We start from the raw sequence: 23,303 nt of genomic DNA, 5'->3' as shown, positions 1-23,303 counted from the left end.
TAGTCAGGCAATGGTGCAGCCCGGCCTCAGGTTGGGCACCATATTAGGACAAGGCGAGGCAGAGGAGCTCTTCGTTCCTTCCGGTTCCGCGCCCCTATCTTTTCTCTGGGCCCCTCCTACCTGCAGCCCCTGGGGCACGGCGGAACTAACTGCCGGGCTAAGATCCCAGCTGCCGAGCCCCGCCCCCAGCCTCCGGCTGTTCCCCAGAGTAGGCCCGAGGCATACCCCCGCCCCCATCCCACCTGCAGTGGGCTCGCTCGCGGCCTGCAAACCCTTCCCCGCAAGCCATATTGGGCTCTCCCTCGCGTCTCCCACCCGCGCGTCTTCTGCAGGGGGCCCGCCCCTAGCCAGTTCCGGGGCGGTTGCTCCCACCAACCGGAACTCCCCAACCCCTCCCGCGGCCTGGGGGCCGTAGGAGGCTGCAGGAGGCTGCAGTGAGGAGGTAGAGGGGGCAGGGGCCGCGTTAGGGGGTCCCTGGAGGACGGGGACCCTGAAGGCGAGTCACTGGGGCGACCCACGGGAGGGGCCAGACATTAAACAGGCTCACTTCTGTGTCAGGCACTGAACTGGGCTCTTGACGAGCATCCTCTCTTAATCCTCAGAACATCCCAGGGAGGTAGGTACTATTGTGATCCCCATTTTACAAATTCAGACTTCTTATGGGGAAACAGACTCAGATTTCTTTTGTCCCCATTTTGTAGATGGGAAAATCGAGACTCAGGAAGATTAAAAAACAAAATCAGAGCTATGTAAATAGGAAATGGTAAAAGGCTGGGCTTGAACCCAGGTATGTCCTGTTTATCAGCCCACATTCTTTTTTTTTTTTTTTTTAACTTCTTAATGTTTATTTTTGAGGGAGACACACAGAGCACGAGAGGGGGAGGGGCAGAGAGAGAGAGAGGGAGAGGGAGAGAGAGACACAGAATCCGAGGCAGGTTCCAGGCTCCAAGCTGTCAGAACAGTGCCCAACCTGGGTCTTGAACCATGACCCGGGAGATCATGACCAGAATCAAAGTCAGACGCTTAACCAACTGAGCTACCCAGGCACCCCTTACCATCCCACATTCTTAACCACTGTCAGGGGCAAAGAGAAGGGACAAAGATGGAAGGGGTGAGACAAGGAGAGGCTGGGAGGCACAGAGAACATTAACATTGTAAGAATGGATGTTTGGAGTTCAGGGGCTTAGCAGAACCCAAGTGGAGAACAGAAGAGCATCAGAAAGACAGGGCATAGTATATCATGGTAATTAGTGACACAGACTCAAAACTACCTGGATTCAGATTGCATCTTGGTAAACTTGGGCAGGTAAAATCCTTGGAGTCTGAGTTTCCTTATCTGTAAAGTGTAGGTCACCATTGTCCCTGCTTATGGGGTTGGGTGAGGAATTGATGAGAAACCAGTAAAACGTCTGCCCTTAGCTTAATGCACAGTAAGGGCTCTCTGAGTAGGAGCTGTGCCATTGACCTTGTCAATAGGGTACTGAAGCCTGGCTTTCCCCTTGAAACTGTCCCTAGATGGAAGGAGCTCTTAGACTTTTCTTGTCCCATTTTATCTCCTATCCATGGCTCTCTTCTCTCCAGTTCCACAGGGTCCCGTATCCTGGGCCATGAGTGAACTGAAGGACTGCCCCTTGCAGTTCCATGACTTCAAGTCTGTGGACCACCTGAAGGTTTGTCCACGCTACACGGCAGTGCTGGCCCGCTCTGAGGATGATGGCATCGGCATTGAGGAGCTGGACACTCTGCAGCTGGAGCTTGAGACCCTACTTTCCTCTGCCAGCCGGCGCCTACGGGTTCTCGAGGCTGAAACCCAGGTGATACCCTACAGAGAGGATATCACCAGGGTGGACTGTGACAAGTTATGGGATGGGTCATTGAGTTAGCCCCACCAGCTGAGGCCTTGAGATACAGGAGCTTAGAGGGGTGAGGAGAGACCTAAACTGGGCTCGGGTGACATGTAGAATACACAAGAATGTGCACAATCCTCATAAATTTCAAGATTTCTAATTTACTGACCTCTGAACCCCCATTATGTTTTGGGTGCTAGTCATTAGAAGTAATTATTAGGACACTTCTGGTCTTCAGGGAGTTTGCCAACTAAAGGGAAAGGGAGGTCAGACAAATACAGGTGATGTTGGTTATGGTTAGAAGTACTAAAGGAACAGGACTGAGGAGACCTGTATTTGAATCCTGGCCTAAGCACTTGCTAGTGTTGCTGTTTCCTAGCTGTATGATTTTGGGACAGTTGCCTCCTATCTCTGAGCATCAGTTCCAAATCTGCAAACAGGGATGAATCATAGGAGGTGCCTCAGAGCTTTTGTGAAGATTAAAAGAGATACTTTTGCAAAACATCGGTTGATGTCTGACACTGAGTATTTCAAATGTTATTTGGTACTACTCTGATCATTTCTGTTGACAACATAAATATCCCCTCAGCCCCGTGGGCCAGATACTATGCCAGATCCTGGGGAACAGAGATAGTTAAGATAAGTTTTCTGGTCTCCAGTAGCTTATAGTCTAGTTGAAAAGACAAGGTATCCTGTTCATTCCAGGTTGACCAAACAACACAATTGGGCCTGCAGTGGAGGTACAAAGTGTCAGAGACACAAAGAGGCCTTTTTAATTGGAGCTCAAAGGATGAATAGTTAACTTGTGATCCCTGGAAGTGCACTGAAGCTTTTTGATCAGGGCTGTGGCATAATCAGTTGTATTATAGCTTCTAAAAAGCTGGGTAACTGATGTCGAGAAGGCTTCCCAGTTGTGGTGACATTTGAAGTGAAGGTTTGCTGGGAGGCTTGTTTGCATTCCCCTGAAAGTTACCACCAGCATATTCCAGTGCTAACATGCACTAGGGCATGATCATTTGACCTAAACACTGTAAGTGGTTTGGGTGATACAGAGGTTAGTCAATACAGACAAATGAATGGAATGATGACAAGTATATGAATAAAGTTCTGTGAGGCAGGCACAGAAAAGGAGCTGAGTTTTGAAGGATGCTTAGGAGTTTACTAAACAGGAGATGGGTAAATAAAAAGACCTTGGAGTCTTCTCAAGTTCTAGATCCTAATTCTTCACTAGGAGAAAGAATTGTCCTCTCATTTCCTTTCTCCCTCTCAGTGACAGCCCTCTGTAAATTTCAGATCCTCACTGACTGGCAAGATAAGAAAGGTGATCGCCGATTCCTGAAGCTGGGTCGAGACCACGAGCTTGGAGCTCCCCCCAAACATGGGAAGCCGAAGAAGCAGAAACTGGAAGGAAAAGCGGGACATGGGCCTGGCCCTGGCCCCGGACGGCCCAAATCCAAAAACCTTCAGCCCAAGATCCAGGAATATGAATTCACTGATGACCCAATTGACGTGCCACGGATCCCCAAGAATGATGCGCCCAACAGGTTCCGGGCCAGAGAACATAGAGGGGCCTTTGGATTCAAATAGTAAAGGCTGTGGAGGGGTCTGGGACTGAGGCTGGTGGGACAGGAGGTTCCCATTCAGGATCTGCTTCTCCCTGCAGGTTCTGGGCTTCGGTGGAGCCCTACTGTGCTGATATTACCAGTGAGGAGGTACGCACACTAGAAGAACTACTGAAACCACCAGAAGATGAAGCTGAACATTACAAGGTAGAAAGATTGGACCTTAGTAGACATGGTGACAAACTAGAGCATTCGAGAAGTGCCTCAAAATCAAAGATCCCAAAGTCATGTATCTTCTTCCTTCCCCCACCCTGCCCAACCTCCTATCTAACGCATTAACCCACCCAGGCACCCTGGCTCTAATTGTCAGCTTTCTTCTTGCATTATTTCCTCTCTATACCCTCCAAATGATCACCACATACATCCTAATGGATCTCCTTCAGTGAGGCTGTTCTTTGTACCAACATCTCCATCCCCTCTGCTTTTTTTTTTTTTAACGTTTGTTTCTTTTTGAGAGAGAGAGACAGAATGCGAGTGGGGAAGGGGCAGAGAGAGAGGGAGACACAGAATCTGAAGCAGACTCCAGGCTCAGAGCTGTCAGCACAGAGCCTCAGTCGGAGCTTGAACTCAGGAATGGTGAGATCATGACCTGAGTTAAAGTCAAACGCTTCACCAGCTGAGCCACCCAGGTGCCCCTCTGCTTTGATTCAAGACTTCATCAGTTTTTGTCCAAGTGGTGTCAAGACAGTTCCCTGTCTCCAAAGGGACTTTTTTTTTCTTTCTGTAGTATGTAAAAGTTAGGTTTCTTATGATTGTAAATAAAACAGTTTCCATCAAAGAAAATGTAGAAAATAAGAGAAGTGTTTGGGAGAACTCTCCCATAGTCCAGCTGTCATGATCAGATGTGACACAGCCCTGTTCCCAGGCCTCCTCTGGCTCCTCTTTGGCACAAGATCAATTCCAAGTAGTTTGGTCCTTGGTGACACAGACCCACCACCCGTCTCCAGTTTCCTCAGTCATTCCCCCTCCTCACTGCTGCATTTACCAGCCCCGACAAGCACCTTACCCTCACTCTAGGCCCACACAGGATCCTTGCTGGTCTCTGGGCCTCTGTACATGCTCCTCCTTTTCCCTTGGCAAACTAGCTCATCCTTCAAAGCACTGATCTCCTCTTATCTCCACCAAAATGCCTTTGCAGATTGCTTGCAGAAAATTTCTCTTTTATGTGCCACAGCACCTTGACCTACCTCTAGCACGTCAGTTCTTTGAATTTTTAAAAAACTTACTTGAAAAAAAAATTTATTTGAAAAGGTAGTCCATATAGGCAGTAGTAAATTCAAGTAATACAAAAGACAATTTCCTCTCCTGACCCTAAGCTTCCTAGTTCTTTCTAGGGACAATAGCTGTGACTTGAGATGGTCCATGTACACATACCATTCTGCACCTGTATCTTGGAAATTTTCCATACTGGCCCCTGTGTGTGTCTTAGTTCATTATGTACCTGTCTCCCTTACCAGACTGTGAGCATATAGATTTTTATCTCCTTTGTTTCTTCCCATCTACGCAAAGCATAGGCTTCGGCCCCGGGGTAGGTACTTGGAGACAGATAAGTGAAGGAACGAATCATGAGCTTTTTGGCAGTGCCCCAAATGCGCAGAGAGCCCCTACCAACCCCAGGCATGGCTTGCCAGTGTTTACCCTTTTTGGGCCGGGTGGCATCTCACCACCAGATCCCACCCTTGGGGAAGCACTACTCCCAACGCTGGGCACAGGAGGACCTGCTGGAGGAACAGAAGGATGGGGCCCGGGCAGCAGCCGTGGCAGACAAGAAGAAAGGCCTTATGGGGCCACTGACCGAACTGGACACTAAAGGTAGGCCCCTCGCCTTCCTACCCACACCAGGCCAGGACTTGAGTTCCCAGAAGAACTCAGCCCACCTGTGTACCACTTCTCTGTCTACTTCAGATGTGGATGCCCTGCTGAAGAAATCTGAGGCCCAGCATGAACAGCCCGAAGATGGGTGCCCCTTTGGTGCTCTGACACAGCGCCTCCTACAGGCCCTGGTGGAGGTGAGCATCCTAACTCAAGACAGAATTATGCATGCTTTCTGTTTTAATGTTTTATTTTCTTTTGAAGTATATCACATATTTATAAAGGTGCAGAGATATTACATGTATAAATTGGTAAATTTTCATATATGAGCACACATGTATGTATAGCCTAACAGAAACAAAGCTTGCCAATATCCTACACAAGACTCTCTTGTGTCCACTCCCCCAGTCTGTAACCTCTCCCAGAAGTAGCCACTATACCACAGTTACTTTTGCTGAATGTTGGCTAAGGGCTGACCCCGTGCAAGGGGCTTTCCACGCATCCTTTTGTTGAGGCAAGGACAGTGGTTTGCTCCGTGTTACATACTAGAAGATTGAGGCTCAGAAAAAGGAACTGTTTGCTTGGAGTCATGCAGCTAATAAACAGAAGCAGGATTCAAACCCCAGATACAGAGTCCCTTTCTTTATGCCCACTATCTGGCCTTAGGCACATCCTTTCACCTCCCTGAGCCTTAGTTTTCTCCCTGGCTTAAACACAGTAGTGTTTTTCTCTCCCGTGTAACAGTCTGGGCTATGTGTTCCAGGTTGGCTGAGGTGGGGGACGGGAGAGATCTCAGCCCCACCCCATCAGACAAGGACCCCATCTGTGATGGTTTTGCCACCCTAAACCTGCTCTGCACAAGGTCATTCTGGGTATGATTACTACTCCAAGCCCACAGAAAAAGAGCAAGGAAGAATGTGTGAAGGAAGGTTTATGGGGTTTATGGCCATGACTGGCTGTGGCTCTTATCTCTTCTGATCGCTTTCCACTGGAGAGAGTTTGTCACATGGCCACATCTGACCACAAGGAAGTCTGGGAAATGTAGTGTAGCTGGACAGCCAGCAGCCTCTGTCACAACATGCTTAACATACATTCCAAACGCTTAACAAACCTTGGCTCTTCTCTTTACTGTTGTTGAGTGTTTTCTCATTGCTCTTGTGTGTTGTCTTCTTTTGGTATCAGTATAAAAGAGGCATTTCTAAAATGATCAGGGCTTCCTGGAATCAGTTTGGGAAGGCTTCCAGAGCGATGGGAGCAATGAAAGAATATTTCTGGTCTGTGAAGACTGAAGACTCTGACTGTAGGTCAGGGAGGAGCAAGAAAATGGAAATATTACAGCTCTTACTCTCTCCCTCCCATTTCTTTTTTTTTTTTTTTTTTTTTCTGTCCCACTTCCGTGTTCTTCTAGGAAAATATTATTTCCCCTATGGAGGACTCTCCTATTCCTGACATGTCTGGGAAAGAATCAGGGGCTGACGGGGCAAGCACCTCTCCCCGCAATCAGAACAAGCCCTTCAGGTGAGTGACAACCCTGTCCACATTCCTACTATCTGGTCCCTGCTTCTGTTGACTTCTTTTATCCTAACATGGGAAGGTCTTCATTAAGAGGGAGGTTGAGGGCATTTAGATGAAGCCCAATGAAAGTTTCACATGTGCATGCTGGCCCAGCATTTCTGCATGCACAGACTTAAATACAGGTTGTTCATCATAGCCCTGTTTATACCACAAACAACCTAAATGTCCAACTGAAAGGGATTGTTTGGCTAAATTGATATAACTCCATATGATGAAATTACTTATAACTACTAATCGTTTTTGAGAAACACAGTTAATTGACATGAAAAAAGGTAAACACTAAAGTGCTAAGTGAAGAAAAAGTTGTAGCACAATACAGTTTGATCCTGTTTTTACTCAGCATATATTTACTTCATTTTTTTTTTTTCAACGTTTATTTATTTTTGGGACAGAGAGAGACAGAGCATGAACGGGGGAGGGGCAGAGAGAGAGGGAGACACAGAATCGGAAACAGGCTCCAGGCTCTGAGCCATCAGCCCAGAGCCCGACGTGGGGTTCGAACTCCCGGACCGCGAGATCGTGACCTGGCTGAAGTCGGACGCTTAACCGACTGCGCCACCCAGGCGCCCCTACTCAGTATATATTTAAATGTGTGTATATAGAAAACTAGAATAATATAAAAGATAGGAAATGATATGAGACAAAATCTGGGATATAGATAGTAAATAAATATTATATAACAAAATATAAACATATTTAAAAATTTTTTAAGTTCATTTATCTTGAGAGAAAGAGTACAAGCAGGGGAGGACCAGAGAGAAAGAGAGAGAGAGAGAATCTGAAGCAGGCTCCACAGTGACAGCATGGAGCCGATGCAAGGCTCAAGTTTACTAGCCACAAATTCGTGACTTAAGTGAAACCAAGAGTCAGACACTTAACTGACTGAGCCACCCAGGCACCCCTAATAAAACACAGTTTTATATGTGGAATGTTAATAATAGCAAAATAACAGTAATGTGTATAATAGTGATGTAAATAATAGTGGTTCTCTCTGAGTTGTTAGCATTATAGGTTTTTCCAGATTTTTTTACAGTTCACATGTGTTGGCCTATGTTTGAAATAAGACCATGTGTGTCTCTCTGTATTTTTTCCAAAATATTGAGAAAAAATTGACATACGTCCTTGTATAAATTTAAGGTATACATGTACAATGTACAAAATATGTACATGGTCTGATTTTACATGTGTAAATTACGTGTGTTGTGAAATGATCACCACAACATGTTCAGCTGACATCCACCTTCTCATAGACACGATAAAAAGAAAAGAAAAATTCTGTGATGAGAACTCTTAGGATTTACACTCTTTTTTTTTTTTTTTTTTTAATTTATTTTGAGAGAGACATTGGGAGCAGGGGAGGGGCAGAGAGAAGGAGAGAGAGAATCTCAAGCAGGCTCCACACTGTCAGTGCAGAGCCTGATGTGGGGCTCAAGCTCACGAACCATGAGATCATGACCTGAGCCAAAACCAAGAGTTGGATGCCTAACTGACTGAGCCACCCAGGCACTCCAGGATTTACACTCTTAACAACTTTGTATATAACATACAACAGTGTCAGCTACAGTCATGTTATATCCCAGTGTTTATTCATAACTAGAAGTTTGTACCTTTTGACCACCTTCCCCCAATTCCCTTCCCCCCACCCTCCTCCTCTGGTAATGAAAAGTCTGATTTCTTTCTATGAACTTTTTTTTTTTAGATTTCACATATAAGTGGGATCATACTGTATTTGTCTTTCTCTGACTTATTTCACTTAGCATAATGCATTCAGAATCTATCCATGTTGTCACAAATGGTAGGATTTCCTTGTTTTTATAAGGCTGAATAACAGTCTATTGAATGTGTGCATTGTGTGTGTGTGTGTGTGTGTGTATATATACATTCCACAACTTTTTTATTCATTCATCCATTGATGGACATTTAGGTTGCTTCCATATCTTGACTATTGTAAATAATGCACCCCCAGTGAACATGGGGGTGCAAGATAACCTTAACTAGGGATGTTGAGCATCTTTTCACGTATCTACTGGTGTTTTGTATATCTTCTTTGGAGAAATGTCTGTTCAGGATCTTTGCCCATTTGTTAATTGGGCAGGTTTATTGCTTTTGAGTTATATGAGTTCTTTATTTTTGATATTAACTAATCAGATATATGGTTTACAATATCTTTTCCTGTTCCATAAGTTGTCTCTCCACTTTGTTGATGATTTCTTTTGCTGTGCAGAAGCAATTTGTAGTTTGATGTAGTCCCACTTGTTTTTTATTTTATTGCCTGTGCTTTAGGTGTCACAGCCAAAAAGTCATTGCCAAGACCCATGTCAAGGAGCTTTACTCCTAGGTTTTCTAGGAGTTTCAGGGTTCCAGCTCGTAACATTTTCTCTATATTTTTATACCTAGATAGATAGGGAGTGCCCAAAGAGAAAGGAATGTGTCACTAGCCTTGGGAACCTTTCGGGTCCCCCCTCTAAGCTGGCTCTTGAGCTAAGCGCTACCTTCCTGTAGTGTACCACATACCAAGTCCCTGGAGAGCCGCATCAAGGAGGAGCTGATCGCCCAGGGTCTGCTGGAGTCTGAGGACCGCCCCGCAGAGGACTCGGAAGATGAGGTCCTCGCAGAGCTGCGCAAACGGCAGGCCGAGCTGAAGGCGCTCAGTGCCCACAACCGCACCAAAAAGCATGACCTGCTGAGGTTAGTGTGGACGGGATGCACGGGCCTGGGAGTGGCTGAGAAGGCTTTGGTCGCTGCTGGTCACCTTCTGGGCGCTTTACAATAGGCTTCCCTGGGAGGGCCTCTAAATCACCAGGAGAGCCTTGATTGAAAAAAATATTGCCAGATACCACAGACTCTAAGGCTTAGACATCTGTGATTTATTTATTTACCTACTTATAATTGTGGTGAAAGAAACACATAAAATTGACTCTGTACCATTTTAAAAAGTACAGTTCAGTGGTATTACCTATATTCACATTGTCGCATGGTTTATTTTTTTAATCTTTTCGTGCTTATCTTCTTTTCCTCTAACATTTTTATGAAAAATTTCATAAACACAGAACATCTGAAGGAGTTGTATGGTAAACGCCAATATACTCTGTACCTAGATTTATCAACTGTTAACATTTTGTTAGACATCCATGAATATTATTGGCTCTTCACTGGAAATTGCCTTGTTTTAGGATCAGTTCTTTAAGAAATTAGTCAGAATGTCTTTCATTTCATTTTGACTCCCATCCATCTTGCCCTGCATTGGTCATGACAAAAGTATAGGTGATCTCTGGAGGGAGATTATGGTAGTTGTTGCCCTTTTTGAGGGAGGTAGAGAAGTCGTCCAACTGAGTCTCCTTGCTTCTCACGGGCAGGTGTATGTCTTTGCCTCACAGAGCCACAACAGGGCAGGGCACACACATTTGGCCAGCTCTGCCTGTCTCTTACACATTGTACTGGGGGCTAGGAAGAGGGACAGCAAAGGGCTTGTGGTCTACAAGTGGGTAATTGGTAAAGAGGTGCACCATTAAAAGGAGAGGGAACTGCTTGGTGACAAACTGCTAAGGGAGTGCTTAAGGATAAGGGTTACTGAGTGCCTGCTGTGTGCCAGGGACTTTATCCTCCTGTTTAATCTGGACTACAGTCCAGGGGTAGGTGGTATTTCACCTCTTTACTAGATGAGGAAGTGAAGGGCCAATGAAGTGAGTACTCTGCTGAAGGTCACACAGCCAGTCAACAACCAAGCTGCAACTTGAGCCCAAGGCTGAATGCAAAGCCTCTTTCTAGTTCCCTTTCATGCAAGGACAAGAAGAGGAAAAATAACAGGTGAAAGAGATACTGAGTGGGGTGGAGAGGAGAGAAAGATTGAGCGGGAGAAACAAAGATGTGCAGATGTAGAAGTAGTGGACACTGGGGTGCTTGGGTGGCTCAGTCAAGCGTTCAACTCTTGATTTCGGTTCAGGTCATGATCTTGCGGTCACAAGATTGAGCCCCACGTCCAGCTAAGTGTGGAGGCTGCTTGGGACTCTCTCTCTCTCCCTATTTCTCTGCCTCACCCCCACTCGAGTGCGCATGCGCTCTCTCGCTCTCTAAATAAATAAATAAATAAATAAATAAATAAACAAACAAACAAACAAACTTCTGGAGCACCTGGGTGGCTCAGCTGGTTAAGTGTACAACTCAGCTCAGGTCATGATCTCACAGTTTGTGGGTTCAAGCCCCGCGTCGGGCTCTGTGCTGACAGCTCAGATGGTGCTTTGGATTCTGTGTCTCCCTCTCTCTCTGCCCCTCCCCCAGTCATGCTCTATCTCTCTCTGTCTCAAGAATAAATAAAACATTAAAAATAAACAAATAAACAAACTTCTAAAAAAGGTAGTGGACAGTGAAAGAACTAGCTTGGGTTGTTAGAAGCCTAGAATCCAGTCCTCAGCTCTGCTATTGACCAGCTCCAGGGCCTTAAGCAAGGTATCTCCTACCCTGAGCAGCAGCTTCCCCTTCTGGAAAATTAACACATTGGACTAGATCACATCTCTAAGCCACCGTCCAGTTCCACCGTGGAATTGATAGGTCAGATTTCATTTACAGGGGTTGGTTTGGCATCTCACCCACTCAGGCTGCCTAGACCCTTAGGTTGCTCTGGAATTTGGATACTGAAGTCAGCAGGTCTTCTGCTAACACTAGAATACCTTTTAAAGATGATTGCGTGGAGCCAGCCTGCCTTAGTTCAGATCTCCTACTCACTAGCTGTAGGATTTAGGAGTGTTTTTTATTCTCCTTGACCTCTTTCATCACTGGTAATATCAGAATAATAGTACCTACCTCACAAGGCTGTTATGAGGATTAACTGTGCTGACATATTTGAAGGGCTTAAGGTAGTAACTAGCACATAGTGTCGTAGAAGTGTGGGTCAGTAACTTTGCTTTTTGGTATGAAACAGCCCACAGGAGTGCCATCCTGGGGTCGTAGGTGGGTTCAGTCTGGAAGAGGGAGAGGGACCCCACTATGGAGGTGGGCTTCCCATGACACCTTGGTTGGCTGGTCCTACAGGCTGGCAAAGGAGGAAGTAAGCCGGCAGGAGCTGAGACAGCGGGTCCGCATGGCAGACAATGAGGTCATGGATGCCTTCCGGAAGATCATGGCTGCCCGGCAGAAGAAGCGGACCCCCACCAAGAAGGAGAAGGACCAGGCTTGGAAGACTCTGAAGGAACGTGAGAGCATCCTAAAGCTGCTGGATGGGTAGCCTTCACCCCTGCCTGGGGGAAGGAGGGCTAGGGAGCCCACTTCTTTCCTTGGCCTGCCGGAACCCTAGGCCTGTGACTGCCTGTTAATGTCAAATGATGACAGTCTGTAGAGGTCTGTGGCCCTTCCCTGAAGTCGTTGGTCTAGCTCTGTACAACCAGGACATGGGAGGCCCTGTTGGGCTGGCCTGAGGCCCACTCTGTGCTTCCCCATCTTTACTATCCCCCACTCCCTCCCCTCTTTCCCTCAAGGACTTCTCCCTTGTGGTTTTGTAAAGTGCAAACCTAAAAGTAAAGTGACTGCTGTGGTTTTTTTTTTTTTTTTTTTAAAGTATCCCAAATCTTTGAATGTCTGTTAACTACAGGTTAGAAAAGAACTGGTGTGAAAGAAAGAAAAAAAAAGAAAAGAACTGGTGTGGGTGGCAGGGGAGGGCATGCTTGGTGGCTCTCAGCCTTTGGACACTCACCCAAGTCATTCATTCAGGAAGAGCTCTCAGGGTACTTGTGGCTGCAAGTAACAATACCCTCAGCTCCAAGTGGATTCATAACCAGGAAATGTGTTGGTTTGGGGCTTGGTGGTCCTGGGGCAGGATGGCCTCCAGGGTTGGCCAACCCAGCATCTCAACAGGGCCATGAAGGGTCCAGGTTATCTCTGTACTGCCTTCTATGATGTCAGCTTTTGCCTAAACTGAATTTTCTTCCAGCTGTGCAGCCAGTAGCAGTCAACATCCAGCACAAGAGAGGGCAGGAAGGAGCCAACTGGTTTCACTGACCCACCCAAAAGCAAGAAGCCTTTCCCAAATACCCTTATGTCTCGCTGGCCCAAACAAACTCTCACATGCCTATTCCTGAACCAGTCACTGTGGCAAGGGATGACTCTGATGGGTTTTAACTAGTGAGAGTGGAGTCTGCTTCCCCACCAAGCCCAAGGCAATGGGGAAAGATGGGGGAACTCAATAAAGATCTGAGTAGGAATGGGGAAATGGATGCTGGATAGGCCACCAATAATGTCTCTTCTACAGCCCGGGAAGGAAACAAGGTATAGGCGATAGAGATGAATAAATGTGCTCTCATCCCTGTCTCAAGTTGGTCCCAGATTAGTCAGGGAGTCAGAAAATATTTGTAAATTTACTGTGGGAAGGTTGAGGTCTACACAGGACAAGGGAGGGGACAGTTCCCTGAGGAAGTGACCTGTGAACTGAGCCATAAAGAAGGATGGCAAGGACAGGCAACATTCTTGTATGCTCAGCACTACTGTTAGACCTGCCGCTTCCCCATTCCATATGGCTCTTGTGGAACTGTCAAACTAGGATGGATACATGACCCCAACTTGGCCAGTCACAGCACCCTATTCTTTATCCATGATAATTGGTCTAAAGAACGGACATCTGACTTGAACTGGGCCAATCAGAGGCCTTCCATAAGCTTGTTCTGATGCTGAGAGAAGAGGATTTCTCTTCTTTTGGATCAAAAGCCTTAGAATGTAAGTTTAGACCACCTGGTGACCCACTTTCTTGCCATGGGGAAGAACCTGCCTGAGAATAAAGCCAACTCAGAAGAGCAGAGCCAGGAGATGGAGAAGGAGATAAAGTTTTAATGATGTAGCTGGAGCCCTAGATCTCCCATTGGACCTTCCAATTACATCAGTCCACAAATGCTTCTTTAGGCTTAAGCTAGGTCGCTTTGGTGTTTCATCACTTGTCAACTAAAAAAGGGCCTGACTAATCAAAGTGGACTTTGGCAAGAAGGAAGGCTGGAGTGGAGTTCTGAGAGAGGACAGCATGAGGGCCTGCCTCCCACTAGGTGCAGAGCCTAGCTGCTGTTTTTCAGTGACTCATTGTTCGCAGATTGCTTAGAACCTTCTCAGAAAAGACACCTAACACTTAATTTCATTAATGAATTTGATTAGTGAATTAGCGATAAAATTAAGTACTCAGTAAATGTTAGCTCTGTACCAGGCACTGTTCTAAACTTGTTAAGTTACAAATCTCAGCTACCCTACACGGTGGGTACTAATATCATCCCGTTCACAGATGAGGAAAACAAGCCTAGGTGATCAGCAATTAATAAATCATCATTGAGGCAAGATTCAAACTCAAGTCCATTTGACTTGCAGACACAGACTCTTCATTATAGAACTCACTGGGGCCCCACTCCCTTATGGCCGATATGAATGATACTCCTAGGTTTGGGCACTGCAGAACCTGTGCAGCTTGCAGATCCCCTGCTTAACCATTCACTTCCGTGTTCATTAAGCCAGACCTCCCCAGAGAAGCATCACTGGTAAAGAGTTCCAGGAGCAGAGACCATTTTATGGAGGAGGTAGGATGACAGTCAGATCCCCAAATTGGGTAAAATTGTGAGAGAGGAAGGCAGGTATTATAAATAGGACGAAGAACCCCAGAATTCTGACTGGGCCTGGTTCATTAGGGAAAAGACTTTGAAGGATCAGTTGCGAGAACACTATTCTCTGTCGCACACCTACTATCTGCCTAGTACTGCACTGGGCCCTCTACTGGCATGTTTTGATGCTCACCACACACCTACAAGGTGAATAGAACTATTTCCACCCTGCAGAGGAGGACAATGAAGCTCAAAGAGGTGCAATGCCTTCTGAAACTATACAGCTGTGGTGCAGGAAATGCTCAGCACCATCGCTGAGTTGACAACCACAGTGGGCCAGGGAGTCCCTTCTAATGGCCACATCCGTGTCTGCTGGAGCCAAAGGAGACTTCCTTTATGGGGGTTGGAGGAAGCTGGGTTCCCCATGGTGGGGGAGAGAGTAGTTCTAGCACCTCAAACCTAATATTTTAATTTGAAACAACCCTGACACCTTATCACTTGTCTGGTGAAAAAGCCTTTTGTATCTTGGCCCTGAAAGGCATCCACCATCATTGTTTCTCCACAGTCCCAAATGTCTTATAACTTTTGGAAACACCAGCGTGCATGAGAATAGGGAGGATTGAATGGAGGTTAAGCCCTGATGTCAGGAAATGACCCAGTGTGAGTCCCCAGCCCCTGCCAGCTCCTGAACACTCTGGGGGATTGGCTTGATGGATACTGGGTCCCAGTTAAATCTTGCTAAGAAGTAAGTGACGGCTGTAACTTTGTACTAATGTGGTCAGGGAGTAATTTCCCTTTCTCCTCCAGAGCTCAGGACTTAATGGAGACAACCAAACACAAATGGACCATAACTCACCTGTTCATGTATTAACTCATCATTTCTTCTTTTCACTCACCTCCTTTGTTCATTCACTCCATCTACTTGCCTCCCTTTCCTCATTCGTACTCCTGTTTCCTCACTCAGTGACCTTGTTGCCATGGCTGAGAGCTCTGTGAAGAACAATAATAGAAGAATGTACAAAGTCTGCAGGGACCTAGGGCACAGAATGACTTAACAACAGTTTAGAGGGTCAGGAAAGGATTCAGAGAGGATGTGGAAAGGAAGTTGCCAGGCAGAAGACATTGCAGACAAAAGGAACAGCAAGGCACAAAGGTGTGAACAGCTGGCCCGCTTAGAGAGAGGTGAGAACTGCACTGTGACTGGAGCCTTGGGTGTGTGGAGGGGGAAGGGAAGGATAAGAAATGAAGCTGGAAAGTAGGTTGAGAACAGGCTGGCTGTGAATAGCAGGTTAAGGGGCATGGGATTTAGTCTCAAGTTCAGTGGTTCTCAAAGTGTGGTCCTGGGGGCACCTAGCTGGGTCAGTCGGTAAAGCATGCGACTCTTGCTCTAGGGGTTGTGAGTTCGAGCCCCACATTGGGAGTACAGATTACTTATAAATGAAATCTTTAAAAAAACAAAAGTGTGGTCCTTGAGCCAGCAGCATCAGCATCACCTGGGAACTTACTAAAGATGCAAATTCTCAGGTCCTAGACCCACTGAATCAGAAGCTCTGCCGGGGGCTTCAGACATCTCTGTTTTAACGTACTCTCCAGGTGATTCCTGATGCATGTTAAAGTTTGAGAATGACTTTTCTAGGTACTAGGGATTCAGGGTTGGTGTGTGAGCAGGGGAGTGCCATAATAGCACTCTGAATTGGAAAGCACTTTGAGAGCAGCATGGAAGCCCGACTGATTAGAGGGGGTGAGAGTGAAATTAGGGCAGGCTGGAGTGTAATCATGTGCAAAAAATACATCCGAGATGGTGGATGCCACAGAAGCTGGTAGATATCCTTCAAAATCTATTCTATAGTTAATAGGATTCCTGATTTTTAGTGGGACATAGCACCTCAAGGACTAAATATCCCAGCTTCTCTTGAAGTTAGATATGATCATGTGATTTAAATTTTGGCCAATAGGATGTGAATGGAAGAGACGTGTGTAACTATGAGGTCATGAGTCCCAAGGCATGTGCCCCCCATGTTCCCATTTGTCCCTGGCTGGGATGAGACTTGGTGGCAAGCCATCTTGAAACATGTAGTCAGGGGCGCCTGGGTGGCTCAGTCAGTTAAGCGTCTGACTTTGGCTCAGGTCATGATCTCGCGATTCGTGAGTTTGAGCCCCGCATCAGGCTCTGTGCTGACAGCCTGGAGCCTGTTTCAGATTCTGTCTCTGTCTCTCTCTGCCCCTCCCCTGCTCATGCTCTGTCTCTCTCTGTCTCAAAAATAAATGAAAACATTAAAAAAAAATTAAAAAAAAAAAAGAAACATGTGGTCAAAGACAACACCATGGGAACTCTGGAGCAGCAAGATAAGAAGAAGCCAGGATCCCTCCTACCTTGAGTCATACCAGCCTGGTATGACTACTTATGGCCAGATTGCTATACACTTCCATTTTATTTAAGTCACAACTATTCTCCGTGTCTATTAGAGAAATCAAACTAATATTTTAGCTGCTACAGTGGGCCAAGTATGCTTTTCAAAGTATACCTTGGGGCACCTGGGTGGATCAGTCGGTTAAACATCTATCTCTTGATTTCAGCTCTCAGGGTCATGAGATCAAGTCCTGTGTCTAGCCCTGGGTTGAGTTCCTCGCTGGGTGTGGAGCCTGCTTAAGATTCTTTTGTTTCCTCTCCCTCTGCCCTTCCCCCTCCTTGCACAAGTGGTGCGCCCTGTGCGCGCGCGCACACACACTCTCTCTCTCTCTGGAAAAAAAAAACTATACCTGACTCCTTCCCTTTTTTCTCCCTTTCTTTTTAAAGTTTGTGTATTTTGAGAGAGACAGAGACAGAGCGGGCATGTGCATGAATGGGGGAAGGGCAGAGAGATGGAGAGAGAGAACCCCAAGCAGGCCCCTCACTGTCAGTGAAGAGCCTGACATAGGTCTCGAACCCATGAACCATGAGATCATGACCTGAGCAGAAACCAAGAGTCAACGCTTAACCTGCTGAGCCACCCAGGCACCCCTCCTTGCTTTCTTTTTTCCCTTCCTTCCTTCCTTCCTTCCTTCCTTCCTTCTTCTCAAAAGAATTTGAGAAAACTTACGATTGAGGATGTGTACAATGAGTTTCATGAAATACAAATATAAAATTAAGCCCATCAGTTTTAATGGAACTGCTGTCATTAAGCATCAGATTTAGCTCTAAGCTTCCTGGCAGCCAAGACAAAAATGGCGATAAGATGAATCAGTCTCTTCCTTTGATATCAGAGGAAAGGGCATCTTCCAATTTTCCTGACAGAAAAATCCAATAATTTCTCATGCTGAGGAAACTTCTCCACTGGAGTCATATACTGATAATATTCTCTATAAATTTGACAACAATGGAGATTGAGTTTCACATGGTGATTTCTTATCACAACCTTTGATGAAAGCTCAGGCCATATTGTTACAAGACAGCTCTGGGAGGATACTTTTGCAAGATATGTGACTTCTCGTATTTATTTGCTCTTCTCAATGATTCTACATCAGAGCAGGTAAGACCATTACCCTGTTTTACAGATAAGAAAACTAGGAAACAGAAAGGGGAAGAGCCAGATCAGATAGCTGGTGGGGAACCAGTTTTGTAAGCCAGTTTTGTAGACTCTAGGGCCCTATTCTAAGTGTCCCTCTCTGGACCTGCCAACACCACCGCACACAAAACTATACATTGAGGGGTGCCTGGGTAGCTCAGTTGGTTAAGCATCCAACTTTGGCTTAGGTCATGATCTTTCGGTTTGTAAGTTTGAACCCCAAATCAGGATCTGCACTGGTGGTGCAGAGCCTGTTTGGGATTCTCGTTCTCTCTCCCTCTCTCTCTCTGTCCCTCCGCCCAACTCTCTCTCAAGATAAATAAGTAAACTTAAAAAATTATAGGTTGATTATCAAAGAAAAGCACAAGAATCATTGCCCCAGAATATGCCTGTGTTAACCAAGACAAAGCAGTCAGATCTGGTAAACATTAGAGGGACCTCTGAGCCTGCTGAGATGGGCTGCTCCTGACTGCATGAGAAAATAGGGATGGGCACCATGAGGGCAGAAAGGAAATCCCAAATTTGGAGCCTGAATGGAACATGTGGGGCTTCAAGGATGGAAGGAAAAATAATATTAAAAGCAGCTGTCCCAGGGCAGTTGATAGCTATAAAAGGAGAAAAAAAAAAAAACTCTCTTTCTGTCTCATTTCTTACACCTATTATGCACCAGGTACATACTGGGGATCCAAGTGACAATGAGGGAACTAGCCTAGTGGCTGAAAGTCACTTTCTGTCTCATTCTCAAAATAACCCTACAAAGTAGGTATGCTTATCAGTATGATTATGCCATGTTATAGATGCAGAAACTGAGGCTCAGAGCCATGAAATGATTTGTCCAAGATCCCACAGCTGGTAAGGGTTACAGAGTTTGAACCCTGGTCTGTCTGACCCCAAACTTTTATTAATGTGCCATCACTGTTTCAATAGTAGGAGAGAAAAATGTTGATGGATGTGACATTTAAATCTTCTCTATTTCTTTGTTATTTTTTATCTTTTCTTAAAATTTTTATTTATTTATTTTTGAAAGAGAGGGCGTGCATGTGGGGGAGGGACAGAGAGAGAGGGAGAAAGAGAATCCCAAACAGGCTCTGCACTGACAGTGCAGACCCCTACATGGGACTCGATCCCACAAACCATGAGATCATGACCTGAGCCAAAATCAAGAGTCAGACACTTAATTGACGGAGCCACCTAGGCACCTGTTTGTTATTTTTTAAATAAAATTTTAAAATTTGACCACCAAGTTGGTACATACCAACCGTCTCCTGGCATACTTTTTTTAAAAAGTGACTTTTTAATTATAAAGTTAATATTACTCAGGGCACCTGGGTGTCTCAGTCGGTTGAGTGTCTGACTTTTGATTTCGGGTCATTATCTCACAGTTTATGAGTTTGAGCCCCCACACTGGCAGCATGGAGCCTGCTTGAGATTCTCTCTCTCTCTCTCTCTCTCTCTCTCTCTCTCTCTCTGCCCCTCCCCCCCTCAAAATAAATAAACTTAAAAAAAATAAAGTTAATATTACTCAACAAAGTTTGGAGAATATAGACATGTAGAGAGAAGTAAAAGAAACAAAACAAAATCAGATGATTTTTTGACCATTGTTAACATTTATGGTGTTCCTCTCCACTCTGCTATGAATAACATACATTTTGCATTTTACACTGAAGTTCCCAAACTGTATACCTGTTTAACATTACAAGCATTTTCATCCTTTTATTTTTTTAAGTAGGCTCCATGCCCAACGTAGGGGTTGAACTCACAACCGTAAGATCAAGAGGTGCATTCTCTGCTGACCAAGCCAGCCAGGTGCCTCTGTCCTTTTATTAAGTAGGTTGCATTACCATCGATTTAAGAACTGTGAAATATTACATCCCATAGGCATACCTTATGTTTTTTAACTGTTCCGTTCTTGGTGATTTCTTCTAAATTTTGCTGTTGGAAAATATTTCTTCAAGTATCTTGGAGCATATAGCTTTGTCCTAATTTAGGACTATTTCCCTGAAATTAATTCCCAGAAGAGAAATGCCTGGGTCAAAAGGCCTGGACGTTACTGAAGCCTTTGATGCATATTGCCAAACGGCTTTCCGAAAGATTTTAGCAAGTCATTTTCCCACCAGAAATACAGAAGTATCCATTGCTCACACTGACAATATTTCAGTGTCACTAGTTTTTTAAACTTCAGAATTGAAAGGCTATTAATGGCCTTTTAGTTTGCACTGCTTTGATTACTTGTGAGGTAGAAAATGTCCCATGTTTATTGCGTTTTATCTGTCTCCACTGACCAGTTATTGGGTCTGTTTGTTATCAATGTTCAGTGTTCTTCACATAATAGAAAATATTAACCCATTGTCTATAAAACATTTCCTCAGTCTGAAGTTTGCCTTTTAATGCTGGGTATGATTTTGGAGTAGGGTAAGGTTTTGTTTGTTTGTTTCCAGCAATAGAAGTTAAAGAATGTTTTTTGGGGGGCGCCTGTGTAACTCGGTTGGTTAAGCCTCTGGCTCTTGATTTCGGCTCAGATTATGATCTCACAGTTCGTGGACAGAACCCCGCATTTGGTTCTGTGCTGATGCACGGAGACTGCTTGGGATTCTCTCTCTTCCCTTTCCCCGCTCACATGCTTGTGTTCACTCTCTCTCTCAAAATAAGTAAATAAACATTAAAAAAAAGAAAACACTCTTTAAAAAAAAAGAATGTTTTTCTGTTTTGCACATAACCTTGTCCATCTTTTCCATAGGAATTCTTCCATTCTCTCTAATCTTAGAAAACCTTTCAGCCCTCCAATGGCTTATTTTCTGTGTGCGAGAACTGATGGACGTGTCTGAGCTGTTTGGTCATCTTTTTTTAATAACAAAGGAGAGAAGAGGATTTTTTCCTTTTTTCCTTCATCTATTTGACTGTCCTTGACTTTTTGTTTTAGTACCATGAGATATGCTCATTGGGGGTTGGGACTGTAGGAGGAAATGTGTATGTAAATACATGCATCCCAAAAAGTCTGGAGGAATAGGTACCAAAAAATACTAATACTAGTTATTTCTGATTGATGGGAGCAGGGCTGGGATAGATGTGTTATTCATGCCTGCCCAGCATCTTTATTTCCTTTTGGCAAGACACGCCTCTTCACCCCTTGACTCTGGTGTGGCTGCCCATGACAGTACATTTACCCAATACAGTACTTCATTTCCCTTGCAATAGTTTGTCTGGGGCCAAGGGGTAGGCATGTTACTCTAGCAGAATTCATCAGAGTCCTTCCCTGAGACTCATATATGAAAACTGGGTCGAGCTTTCCTGCTGGGTTGCACTGGAAAGCTGAGTCTACCTCACACCACATTTCCTGCCAGGCAGAGCTCACTCTGCAGAGGAAGGGAAGCCAACGTGCAGAGAAAATGAGACAAGGAGAGATAAAGAAAGCAAATGCTGGGGCGCCTGGGTGGCTCAGCCAGTTAAGCGTCTGACTTCGGCTCAGGTCATGATCACACGGTCTGTGAGTTTGAGCCCCGAGTCGGGCTCTATGCTGACAGCTCAGAGCCTGGAGCCTGTTTCAGATTCTGAGTCTCCCTCTCTCTCTGACCCTCCCCCGTTCATGCTCTGTCTCTCTCTGTCTCAAAAATAAATAAACGTTAAAAAAGATAATAATAATAAAAAAAAGAAAGCAAATGCTATGAGCCCTGTGTCTCCAGTTCCAGTCTCCAAGACCCTGATCCATGTTGTTTTTCCCTCAATCTTGCAGTCAGCTATTGTGAGCCACAGGTCCCTCTTTGGTGAAGCTGGCTTAGGTTAGGATTCTGCTACTTAGCAAGTGAAAGAATCTGATCAGTGACAAGGATGGTCTTTGTGTGTTTTTAGTATCTTATGTAATTATTTGCTTAGTAGAAATATTTTTTTAAAAAGACAGAGAATGTATTTGTTAAAAAAGGAAAGCGTAAGTGCCCTCAGACATGTTCAAAAGCAGGCAACGTGTAAAACAGAGCATAAAAGGTGTACAAGTCCTCGAAAGGACAGAGGCCACCTTATCACCTCAGAAATGTTGTCAATGAGATAAACAGGAATTTGTAGTGAAATAATTCTAGATCAGTGGGTGTATTGGTGGTCTAGGGGAGAGTAGGGCCTCAGCCCTGGGTAGGAGATATGTTTTCCCATGAACTAGGAAGTCTGAGATACTGAGATTCAGGACAGGGAAACTGACCTGTGCCCCCTGCCCCTGGACAATCAGGTCCCTTCTCTGAGCCTCAGTTTACACTAAGTCTAGCTCTCATATCTGAACCCCTATGGTATTCCAAGCATTTCACATTTATTATCTCATAGAATTCTCAGTTGGTCACATATTCCCATATTCCAAATGGAAAAATTGAGGCTCAGAGAGGTGAAATGTGACTCAGATAAGTCAGTCCCTTTTTTTCTTTAATGTTTATTTATTTTGAGAGAGAGAGAGAGAGAGAGGCAGAGGGGCATAGAGAGAGAGGGAGAGAAAGAATCCCAACTGATTGGGGATTGATTGATCCCATGAACCTTGAGATCATGATCTGAGCAGAAATCAAGAGTCAGACACTTAATGGACTGAGACACCCAGGCACCCCCAGATAAATCAGTCTTTAAAGCCTTTCTAGGAACCTCAGCCATCATCCTCTCTCATCTGTAAAATGGGCAAAAATGGGCATAATACATCAACCACCCCTGATCTAGTCCCAGGGAAAAGAGAAGTAAAAGCCAGCTGAAATTGAGTTGGGGTCAGAATCGTCCTCTCCCCAAGTCCTGCTGGAAAATGCACAAGTTTGGGGCGGTGGGAGGTGATGGAGGAAGAGTGGGGGTCGAAGCATGTGCCTCCTCTGACTGGCCCCAGTCCAGCCCCACCCACACTTCCTTTGAGTTGCTGCCTCGCTCACCCTGCACCAAATTTCTTCCCAAGGAAAACCTTGCGCAAGAGGACCTTGGTCAGGTCCCTTGGCCCCCTGCCGAAGTCCCAGGAGCAGTTTGTGCTCCACCCCCCTCTCCAAACCTGGCGCCTAGCCATCAACCCCAGGAACCCAGCCAGTCACGTGGCGCTTTGGTCTCTGGCTTGCTTCCTCTGGGATCCTGATTTAACTCCCTCTCCTCCCTTTCCCCTCCCAGTCCCAAGCCCTCAGGGCACCACACCTATTTTGAGGGGCAGGTGCAGGGGACTGGAACTTCAGATCAGCCTCCCAAAGGAAGGGACTTCGGTTCTGTTTTTCTGCCTGTCAGCTGGGGACCCCACCCTACGACTGTCTCTATTCTCTTCACTGTTTACTCTTGCTTTCCCCTTTCTCTATGCCCTCCATCACCACCACCCCCCCACCCCTCACCCCCCAACCCGCGTCAGTC

The 23,303-nt window shown here is 45.5% G+C and overlaps 2 protein-coding genes across 3 annotated transcripts in view; one reads left to right on the top strand and one right to left on the bottom strand.

The window, feature by feature from the left end:
* The window catches only part of OGG1 (8-oxoguanine DNA glycosylase), a 45,134-nt gene that overhangs the window by 4,724 nt on the left and 17,107 nt on the right, over positions 1–23,303 (bottom strand). The window contains exon 8 of the transcript XR_006964942.1: positions 15,315–15,408. The gene's annotated coding sequence lies outside the window, so the exon portion shown is untranslated. The remainder of the gene's footprint in view (positions 1–15,314; positions 15,409–23,303) is intronic.
* TADA3 (transcriptional adaptor 3) lies at positions 128–12,371 on the top strand. Of its 2 annotated transcripts, none has more exons than XM_047095011.1 (9): positions 128–442; positions 1,582–1,814; positions 3,141–3,391; positions 3,511–3,616; positions 5,140–5,281; positions 5,375–5,478; positions 6,690–6,799; positions 9,359–9,544; positions 11,885–12,371. In XM_047095011.1, exons 2-9 carry the CDS (start codon positions 1,608–1,610, stop codon positions 12,075–12,077), a joined length of 1,299 nt encoding a protein of 432 aa, XP_046950967.1. In that variant the 5' UTR covers positions 128–442; positions 1,582–1,607; the 3' UTR covers positions 12,078–12,371. The 2 variants fall into 2 exon arrangements, with proteins under 2 accessions (XP_046950967.1, XP_046950966.1); XM_047095010.1 differs by having other exon boundaries at positions 128–616.

This window comes from Lynx rufus, unplaced genomic scaffold (genome assembly GCF_022079265.1).
Source record: "Lynx rufus isolate CCGP_SWC_20201006 ecotype Redwood Valley unplaced genomic scaffold, mLynRuf1.p SCAF_4, whole genome shotgun sequence".
In the NCBI taxonomy this organism is placed as follows: Eukaryota; Metazoa; Chordata; class Mammalia; order Carnivora; family Felidae; genus Lynx; species Lynx rufus.
The sequence above is the reverse complement of the archived record's forward strand: the minus strand, read 5'-3'. Positions and strand labels throughout refer to the sequence as shown.